This window comes from Ischnura elegans, chromosome 6, assembly GCF_921293095.1.
Source record: "Ischnura elegans chromosome 6, ioIscEleg1.1, whole genome shotgun sequence".
NCBI lineage: Eukaryota > Metazoa > Arthropoda > Insecta > Odonata > Coenagrionidae > Ischnura > Ischnura elegans.
In genome coordinates this window covers 83,473,111-83,484,060 of record NC_060251.1, presented here as the reverse complement: position 1 = coordinate 83,484,060, position 10,950 = coordinate 83,473,111, and the positions used below count along the sequence as shown (strand labels likewise).

At 35.5% G+C, this 10,950-nt stretch overlaps 1 protein-coding gene across 2 annotated transcripts in view; it reads right to left on the bottom strand.

Moving 5' to 3' along the window:
* Window positions 1-746: 746 nt before the first annotated feature.
* LOC124161084 (DDB1- and CUL4-associated factor 6-like) overlaps window positions 747-10,950 on the bottom strand; it is a 31,483-nt gene continuing 21,279 nt past the window's right edge. For both annotated transcript variants that reach the window (XM_046537269.1, XM_046537270.1), the window contains exons 11-15: window positions 6,892-6,982; window positions 5,332-5,490; window positions 4,935-5,187; window positions 1,969-2,074; window positions 747-1,891 (exon numbers count right to left, since the gene is read on the bottom strand). In XM_046537269.1, coding sequence (XP_046393225.1) covers window positions 1,845-1,891; window positions 1,969-2,074; window positions 4,935-5,187; window positions 5,332-5,490; window positions 6,892-6,982 — 656 coding nt within the window. In that variant the 3' untranslated portion in view covers window positions 747-1,844. The remainder of the gene's footprint in view (window positions 1,892-1,968; window positions 2,075-4,934; window positions 5,188-5,331; window positions 5,491-6,891; window positions 6,983-10,950) is intronic.

Here is a 10,950-nt window from a genome sequence, read left to right as displayed (position 1 = left end):
CTGCTCTTCCTCCTCCAAGAAGACCACGGCTTAACATCCCATCCGACAGATGGATTGTTGTGCTTGAAATGTCCTCCATAAAACATTCAAGCAGGGACCAGGATATCTCTGAAAATTCCCTGCCACCGTTGGGATTTGAACCCAAGCCCACAGGGTGGGAAGCTAACACTCTAGCCACCACACCAGCCCGATCTCCTTGAGAATTCGACCCTATCCTTAAATACACATACGAAGGTCAATGTTATGTAATCTAAGAAAACTTGTAGACAAGATTTAAGAGCCATGGTAATCAAAATCCTCAAACTCCAATAGTCCAAGCAACTGCAGAAATATGTTTCTCAGACTAGACAAGTTCCAGCAACACTACAGGATAATGATATAACATGGTTTTTTTAGGTAACTCCAGAGATGGAAAAATTGTCCTGAGAGAAGGATAAATTTAATGATTTCATATTAAATTATTGCTGAAGAATTTCATGATCTCACTACAAGCAACAGCTTTTTAACCTTCTGGAGTTAAAATTATCTTCTCACAGTTTTTAAAAACACTATACAATTTCTTGGACTTGATGAATCAATAATACCTTATACAGGGCATAAGAGGTTAACAGTCACTCATGAAACTGATATCAATTTTTTTGGAAAAATGATAACACTTTGCAAAAACTTTATGAGAAATACTGACCCATCACCAAAAAACTTAACAACATATAAAGCAAAAACTATAAATAATATATTGTAGGAGGTATTTTTTCAAAGATTTCTTTTTATTTCCAACCATACTCCACGAGTAAGATTACCCAATGACACAATAGACATTTTTCATCTATTGCCATTCATTAGCACAGAAACAAACATGATGGACCAAAGAATTCTTTGGTGACAGATCGATGTTTTCACTAAGGCTGGCTTCCACCCTAGCATGCAAATTTTAAATCATGCACCAAACATCACATTACATACTTGTTTAGTACATAATGTTATTTTTTTCTTTTGACATCTGTAGTTTCAACAAAATATCCACATAACATGCCCCAAAGATGAGTTAATGCCCTCATTTTAGAGGCTGTATATGCAGTTATACATGAATTTTGAAACATTTCTGGATCAGAAATTACGACAGCAAAATATTCGACCGATCAATAGTGAATGTGATGCTTTAAAATAAAACTCAAAACATATTATTGTGTAGGAGCATTTCTCCTATAGAGTGCAACATGACACAAAAATTTATTCTATTTTAACATACCAGTAATCAACATCAATTCAAAAAACAGCAAAATAATATCTCCTATACATAACAACATAAAATTAAAATGTTTATATCTCACATTTTTCCATGCAGTCTTTTCCAACTACACAACATAGGGGCTAACTTATCCCAAATATGACTCACACCTGGGAATACTGCAGCAAAGGAGTTTACATGTGACATTTACTTTGTACGCTTCTATGTATAAAATAGGAGGGCAATAATATGCCTTCAGCTCAAAATTGTACATGGTGAGTTACATATGTCATTTGAAAAAGGACATGACAGGTTATGCAAAATATTTTTCCTTATTATCACAGTATTATGAAGTTTCTTGACTGGTCAACATGCTAAATAAACAAGTTTTATTGGGGCAATAGATGATAATAAAACAAATCATGCAAGCAATGCACATGTCAACCTTTAAACTAAACAGAAATATTATAGAACCAAATTCGAAAATGTGGCCATTAGTATCAAACTTTTGGCAGAGGAGCCGAAGAGAAGTAAATGATATAAATATAACTATTTATATGTAATCTTATTTACACAAGTCTCTTCCTTATAAAAATATCCACAAAAATTTCAATCATCACATTGGATTCTGTCTTCTTGGGTTCCTAACCCTGCTTCGGGCACCTAAGGAAAAGCAAGAGAGTCTAAATGCACGAGCAATATACTATCATGATAAGCACAAAATTTCGGCTATAACTTACCCCTTCGTATCTGGTTTAGACATGCCAACATACGAATCATGAAAGATGCTGGAACTGTGATGGTATCCCTTGTTTCCTCAAGCATAACTTCATTACGCTTTGTGAGCTGAAATAAATTGATACAAAATAAATGAAAAAGTAATGAGCAGGGATGAATCAATAAAACACAAACAGTAAACCAACTCAAAGATTTTCGTGCAGCACTATGATAATCATTAATAAATACAGTGTAACTTGGTTATAACGGCATCGGCTGTAACGTCAACTCGGGTTTAACGTCACATTTCATACAGACCGGCCAAAATTGAACATTTTATGTTGTACGAAAACCCGTTTATATCGTCAACAAATATTGCGACGCTCGGGTATAGCGTCAAAAATTTTGCAGTTCTTAGGTTGCAAAAGTGCTTCACTGCTTCAACACTCAGCGCGCTTCAAGACATTTGTTGCACAACGGAGAGAATTTATATTTCTGAAAGGACCGTTCAAAAGAAGATCACAGATTTTTTTCGACAGTTAAGTAAGATTTTTATTAGGCTATAAAATATTTAATTGTGAATATCATTTTTTTATTAATGTTTTTTAATTATACATATTCCAATGTACGAGTAGATTTCAATAAACATTGTTGTATATAGTAGAACATTTGCGTCTTTACTTTGTCCTTTCACTCAGATTTAAGGTTGCTTTTTTTATAACGTCACTCGGATATAACGTTAAAAATCTTCTGGTCCCTTTGATGATGTTATAACCAAGTTCCACTGTATATTGGTCATGAAAATTCCAGAGATAAATCTACCAGGACTCAAATCAAGAACCCAAAATTAGTGTCACCTGGTACAAAAAATTAAGTTGCCCAAGTACCCTCTTCCCCAAGATTAATGAAATTTAAATGATTTCCCCTCAGAAAAAATCTTAATGCCACAGACAGTCTTGAGATACTTTGTAAAAGTTCACTACTTCTTAGACTGGATTTGTTTCTATATTCACTAAAATAATGTTGGCTCAATGGTTCTCATGGAGCAGTTAACTGATGCTCATTCCATTTTTTTGGTTCGTAATCACAAAAGTTATCTTTATCAGACAACAATTTCACCAGTGTTGTGACAAATTTCTCAAGGTAGCAGGTCTACCTAGGACCTGAAAAGACTTACTAAAACAACAACACAAACAACTAAGAACATAATGTCATTCCTCTGCTATGAGTTACATTATTTTATGTGCACTAATGTATTTAAGAAAAACATTACCTTCCCCATTGCACTACTGCCATACCTACCATATGGCATTTATTGAGTCAGTTAGTTGATAGACAATGCATACATACATCATTTTGCCTTACATTATCTTTATTCATACTTGTAGGGAAATAGCTCCCTCACTGTCATAAAAATTTTCAGAAAATTTTTCTAGGTCCCTCCAAATATTAATAAACCTTGAATGATAAAAGTTTTGTCCATTTCCCATGACATTACCCACTCAATGACATATACAGTAGACTCTCATTACTACGAAGTTCACAGGACCGAAAAACCGGATGTTCGTAATAAAGAAGTTTGTCTTAATGTTTCTTTTAGGAATCATCGAAAAACATGGCATGTAATATACACGATTAAATTGCATGCGAATATATAAAAACCAGAAAATTTGTTTCAGTTTCTCAATAGAAGAATACAGCATGACACAATCGAGGGCTGATATCTTCCCGAACACAGTAAGTCCTCGAAATACGAACTAGATGCATTCCAAGACCTTGTTCGTAAGTTGATAAACCAACAGTCTGGGAGACGAGAGTTGTCCGATGACAGGCAGATGGGTCTAATTAGGGGTAGGGTGCAAGGTTGCCAAGTAAGAAAGCAAAACGCCAATGTCATTAGCAATTAATGGGTTCGGTGAAGAAAGGAGCCAGGGACGACGATGAGCATGAACAACCCGACGGAACAATCCCTTGTTTAGGTGATTCGAAGGCAGGGCTTGTTTTAGTGGTTCAGGCTTATTTCGATGTTCCATATGCATGTGACAATGTTGTACGACTAGGCGAGGGTGTGAGGAGCGTTTGGGGGACAACGAGTGGTTACCAACCGTGCTGGTGCAGGGTTTTCCACCCCTCCTTTTGAGCTGTCATCAGACAACTCTTGCCAGCCGGACTGTATGCAAGGCAACGAGGAGTATGGTTATCCTGTAAAATGCAACACTGCATCAGAATTGTGCTCTAACTCACAATTGTGATGAACTGATCTAGCTGAGCGTGCGATGCAGCCAGAGCCAAAAAAATCGCTCTCCGTGGTAAGGAAGAACGGGCGAAATGCTGAACGGTTCCAAACTTCACACCAGATTCAATGATACTTTGTTCAGATTATGCCCTAAGTGCGAGTTCCTCTACACCACACCACATCGTATCAGCCAAATCGAAAGGTGCAAAAATCAAATTTAAAATTTTTGAATGGTCATATATCTGACGGTTCGTAAATCAAATGTGCGTAGGAAGAGGACTAACTGTACGTCCAATTTACGGGCGGTTACGAGTGGGTCACCATGATTTCAGGAATGAAGCTTATCATATGATATTGCGAGTAGACTGAAGAAAGAACCATAATTGACACTCTTGGGTACAGAACACAAGAACTTAAACGTGGAGCAATTATTAAAACTTAACGTATTGTATATCCACCCAAATGCAGTTGCTTACTCGTGGAACTTTGCAACAAAGTTCATTTTGTAACCGCCGGGACCGGGACTGAGGTTCGTAATTTCGTAATAACAAAAATTTTGCAATAACATTTCTTTTACTATAGATTGGATGGGCCATTTTTTTCGGGACCAACGATTTGCTTCGAAATAACGAGAACTTCGAAATAACGTTGTTTGTATGAACGAGAGTCTATTATATGTAAGTACATATGCTTCAAAACAGTGGGCAAAAAAGTGAATACCGCAAATGTAAGAATTAAGCTTTCACCACCAACCTCTTCTGCATACGCTGAATCAAAACCCGATTCTTGAGCTATTGGAGCCCAGAGTTTAACGTCATAATCAATTCCAGAGGTAGCCAGAAGAGGAAGAAGAGGATGAGGCTGTAGGCAGTTGACAACATGGGCATCTGCCTCCAGCAGCATCACCAGTTTGCCAGTATCGCGTTCCCATACAAACACGTGACCACAGTCAGAACCAGACAACACGAAAGCATCACCCCAGAAGGTAGCTTCTTTTATCATTGTTCTGAAAAAGAATGAATTTCAAAATGTGACTGCAGCAAAATAAGAACAAAATTTTAAAAATCAAGCATTATAAATTAGTTCTTTCCGTAATAACTACATGTATATATAATCAATTTCCAAGAATTACTAATAAAGGAAAGATTACCTTGCATTTCTATGGCCAGTGTATTTCTGCTTTATAGTTGGATCATAAGAACAATTATCACCACACATAAATTGCTGAGATTTACAACCATTTTGAACAATAACTTCATCATCCATGGCAACAGAATCATTATCCTGTTTCTCACTAGGTGGGATCAACCTTTAAACAGACCAAAAATAAATGTATACATATATTAATTTTCATATTATCCTGGAAGAAAATCATTATCCAGAAAATATATAATCACTGTCATTTAGCCAATGGTGGACTAAAAAACTCACTTGCATTTCTTTCAAATCAATGCTATTGAGTGTGTTCAAAATTGAGAAACAAATATTGCCATCAGACTATGATTACTTTACAGATACAAGGTATTTCACCAATGCAATAATTCATTAAGACTATGCATATGCATTTACAGTGACAACACTCATGAGACTAATTGTAATGATCACGATGATGTACATATATTTAATAAATTTCAAGTCCACAATTATAGCCCTGAAGTTAGCACTGTATATATTGAGTTTTTAGGCAGAAAAATTATGAGCATCATTACTAGATAATGATGCACACCAGAGGCTAATAAAAAAAAAAGATTTGTTCTCAAAGTAGCTAAGGATACTTGTCAAATACATTTGAGGATATTTGCATTAACTGAATTTTCTCTAACCTTTCCATGACTGTGCCAAGAAAACCTACGCGAATGACTGTGTGGGGTATCTCAGGTAACCCATTTATAATTCATAAATTATACATTGTATTTTAATCTTTTCAGTAATTCAACACCATGGCTCTTTTTTAATGATATAATATCTTGTTTTGTATAATTTATAAATACATTGTAGGCTATATTTATGTTTTTACATTGATTTTGTGCAAAATGGCAGGAATATTTCATATTTTGCTATTGTAATAGTAAATTGACTAACATGCTATGAAAAAACAAGTACAAAAGGTGCCATCATGTAGAATATTGGCGTTATTGAAGTTATAATATAATAAAATTTATTGCATTCAACTTTTATCGCAGCACTTACATAACAAACAAGTTTTTTGCACAGCTGTGCGGGGTAACACAGTTACCTAACCAATAAAAATTGAAGTTTTCAAAAACAATTTAAATGTAAAAAAGAAACATTCGTCACCTAAATAAGTATAAAGTAGTTGAGCTCAAACACAAAAAATAACTAACGGACAAAATAAAATAATTATACATCAGCATAATTTGGGGTAACTAAGTTAACCCACACAGTCACAGAAGGGTAAAAATAGTCATTAGAAATTACGGGTGATATCCCAAAAAAAAACACAAATTTCCCATCCACGATTCCAAAAATCATTTTCAAATGCTTTTCTTAAGTTTGAACCCGGGCTTTCCATGAAATACAAAGTATACTGATCACTAACTTATTCTGCATGAGTTCAGGCTCATAATAACCATCATCCTTCCCAAGGAGTCTGATAAAAAGACTAATTTCTCAAGTCAACATGTGGCTACATTAACAAAAACATCAGTTGACTTACCACCCTCTGATAAGATAGAGAATAAGAACCCACCTTTGACTTCCAGAAGCATGAGGACCACTATCATCCAAGATATCTTCATCCTCACTATCATTGAAGTCATCATCCATATCATAATAGGATTCTGAAACAAATCAAGGCCTAAATATAGCCCCACCAGTTGACCTAGCAAAATAAAGTTCTGAATAGCTCTATTTCAGTTCTTAAATCCTTAACTAGCTCAGTTTATAGTCACAGATGCTCCAGAGAACACTCTACTGTGATCCTTATTTAAATAGTCTCCCATTGTAGCTTTAGGGATTACGTCATAAAAAAACCCTGCAATTTTCATGATTCAAGGAAGATAAAGTGAATAGCATAAGCATAAGAGACACCAGTTAATTAAAAGATAAAATTGGGGATGGTTTTTCACCTATCAAATTAGATATGGTTTTTATAGCTACCACAACATACATGGAAATTATGTAAAAGCTATTCACATTAAAACCCAATACTTTCCACAAATACCTGCAATAATCACACATGGTAATGAGGTCAATTAAGATTTTGTGACATTTGATTAGAATGGGTCTCTAACAAAATAAACCTTAAATCTCATTATTGTTGCATTTGATTGCACTCATGAAGCTAGCAATCTATTTCACTCCTAAATCATAAAATTGAACTTTAACCCTTTCACACCGAAAGCCACACACATGCGGCAAGGATTTTCTTTGCAAAGGAACGAAAGCCGCATACTATATTTATCTGAATATAGTTTCCCCTTTTTTTCCAAAATGCCCGTGGTAAAAAACGGGAGGATTTTATTGGAGCATATTTTTTTAAATTCTTCCTGAAACTGAGGCCACAAAATTAGGGGGGGACTATATTCGGAGAAATACAGTAGGTGTGGTGCGTAGTGGAGGTTAGTGACCACCGTGGACACAATAGGGCCAGCTATGTGGTTGCCCCTTGAGACCCAACTAAACAAGATCCCAGGCCCTTCCTCAGCCTCTCGGATCAATTCTTTCCCATCCCCTCCGCATGGTCGATCACTGCTCTTTGCAGCGTTTCCTCCAAAAAAATATTTGTTGAGTATTTATTACAAACTAAAGTTAAACAATGAATTTTTTTTCCGCACATCATATGGAAATTTCGAACGGAGTTCCAGCATTAATATCAACGGAGTTCCGTTCAGTTTCAAATCAGTCAATAGAAATTACCGTACTTCTCTGAATATAGTCCCCCCCCCCTAATTTTGAGGCTTCAGTTTCGGGAAATATTTAAAAAATGCATTTGAATATAGTCCCCCCCTTTACTTTTACCACAGGCGTTTTTGAAAAAAAAAGGGGGGACTATATTCAGACATATATGGTAGTTTAAAATTTTTCCTCGCTCAGAAAAACACAGGGAATTCATTTTACATATTTAAAAATCGATGGGAACAAAAAAATTTGTTTACAAAAAACACGGCTATTTCATTCAGTTGACTGTGGACTCGCACTGTGAGAGTGTCTTTTAATCCTTCTAGGGTCTCAGACAGGAGTGGAGGAAAGGAATCGGCATCCTGCTGAGTTGGGTCCCAAGCTTGGGATGGAGGCGACCTTCTGCCTTTCATCAACACGAGAGAGCTTTGTACAGGGGAGTGCAGAAATTTTGGACTCGCATCATGGAAGAATTTCCCTCAAGGCACAAAAGGGTTAAATCTGATACCTTGACATTACATACAAATAAAAAGTTCCCAAAATATAGTCCAATAAACAGGAAAACCTTGACCCTTAACACATACATATAATATAGGTTTATCCACCATTACCATGTAAGAAAAAGATATTGAGTTACAAACCAAATGCTTATAACAGGAATTGACCAACCTCATAGTGGATAGTACATCAAGGCTTCTCTCATCCACCTAATTATGATATTGATCAAAATTCCTAATCCTTATGCTATAAATAAAATAACCTAAGTATCCCTTCCTCCATGATTTTTACCATTTATATTTTTAGGGTCCACTGACAGCTCTTGGTAGATACACCACTGTAAATAAATATGTATAAAGGCTAAATTATATAAAATGCTTTAATGAAGACTGAAAAAATTTCAAAAATGCAACTCTCATATGGACTAAATATCATTGTCACATTAACACCATGCAAATTATGTCAAAACATATTTTCAAGAGTAAAGAATAAATGAAATCCAGTCATAACACAATGCAAAATAATAACAAAATTTCAAGGAATAATGGTTTCAAGAATAAACCTATCCATAAAACCAAAAATAGCCAACAGAACATGCAGGAAAATAATTTCTAGTGGGTAATAAAAGGAGATTACACTACATTTATAGGAAGGAAGAAGATGAAAAAAGCCTTTGCTCATAAAATACGTATGATCTCCACTCAAAGAAAAATAAGAGAAATTATTCCACACATGGATTATACAAGAAAATATTCCATTCCATAATTTAAAATTTTGTTTGAGAAAGAATTCGCCCATCTCCACAGTAACGGGATTATTAAAATCATTATATTTTTTCCACTCTCTATAAGTATCTCCCCTATAAGACAAGTAATGACTATTAAAACATCCAATAGGAGCAAGGCTTTCATTACATTTCTGTCTCAAGAGTATCAAAAGATTGTTACATTGGGTTAAGGTAAGGAGTTCCCTCGACTAATGCCCAATCATCACCAACATTTCACCAAGTGTTTACGGTTCAAATATCTAGCTTGATGATATCAACCTCACACAGTGGTTGCAAATGATCAACAAAAAGGATGCAATGCATAACTTAGTAAATTCACACAAATTTACAGCACAGAATCTAATAATGATTTGATGAAGGAGACATACGATGCACCACACAAGGTCGTGAGGGTTCACTAAGTTTAGAATTCTCTTGTTAAGTCAAAGCATTTTGGCATCAAAATTGTAGCTACAAAAATCAATGAATCAGTTGTTAGCAATAGACAAACTATACTAAAGAAACTCAAGATTGCAGCCAGAAGACAGTTTTTGAAGGATTTAGCACCAGGGATTGTCTGCTTCAGTCACAGTATAGTAAGACACTTAGTCAACCAAGTTCCACTGAAATTACAGGATGCATCATCAGATGGGTTAATGGCATTGGATACTTCCTAAAGGTTATTATAGTATGTCCGAACAGGGAAGGCAGGTAAGATATTAAGGTAACGCTTGAGAACCCAACCATGCCTGCCATCCTACCGTCCGCCAAACAATAGCCTAGGTCCAGTCAACCATGAGCTCTATAATGGGTAACTAATCGCATTCCGCTCTGAAATACAGGGTGCGGCAATATAATTTCCTTTTTTCAAATTTCCTTTTTTTCCCATTGTATCCAACAGAAAATTTTTATTTGTTTTTTTATAATGTAGGCACATATCTAAAGTTCTGCTAATTAACTGTTAACTGGAGCTAATGTCTGGCGGACGGTAGGACACAGGCATGGTTGGGTTCTTGAGCAGTGCTTTAATCTCTTACCTGCCTTCCCAGTTCGGACAGACTACAATGGTATATGCAGTGGAGGTTTCCCCCTTCATCCATCTCTGTTCCTGTAACCGTTTTTCACATACATCATAACAAGAAACACCAGGGAGATTATCAAGGGTGCCTCCTTTTTAATCTCTACTCTTGAGTGTACTTTGACTGCTGTACCCTGACATTGTACCCTGTTTCACTGAAAAAGCTGAGTAAAGAATGCTACATGCAATTGCAACAAAGTTGAACCAATGTAAAGTCACAAATTTAATAGAAGTCAAATGATTCTGAAATTCCTGGTTATTGTTTGATTGAAACTTGTGAATGTGAGTATTATCCTAGATCATTCAAACAATGTTTTTATATAAAACAGATGAGATATTAAATTACAAGCAATATTTGCAGGAAATTTCAATTCTTTCGGAGGTCATAAAATTGTGTTTTTCTTCATTTTTCTGTAATTCATCTGATTTCATCTGTAACTGTTTTCAGGCATTTCAGGCAATTCACTTCTTCGTCAATGTTGTTTTCATAGACTTAGCTTCCAGAGAGACTGATTAAAGACTGCTCTTCATAATAATAGCAGAACAATTAAAAAATGAAATGAATT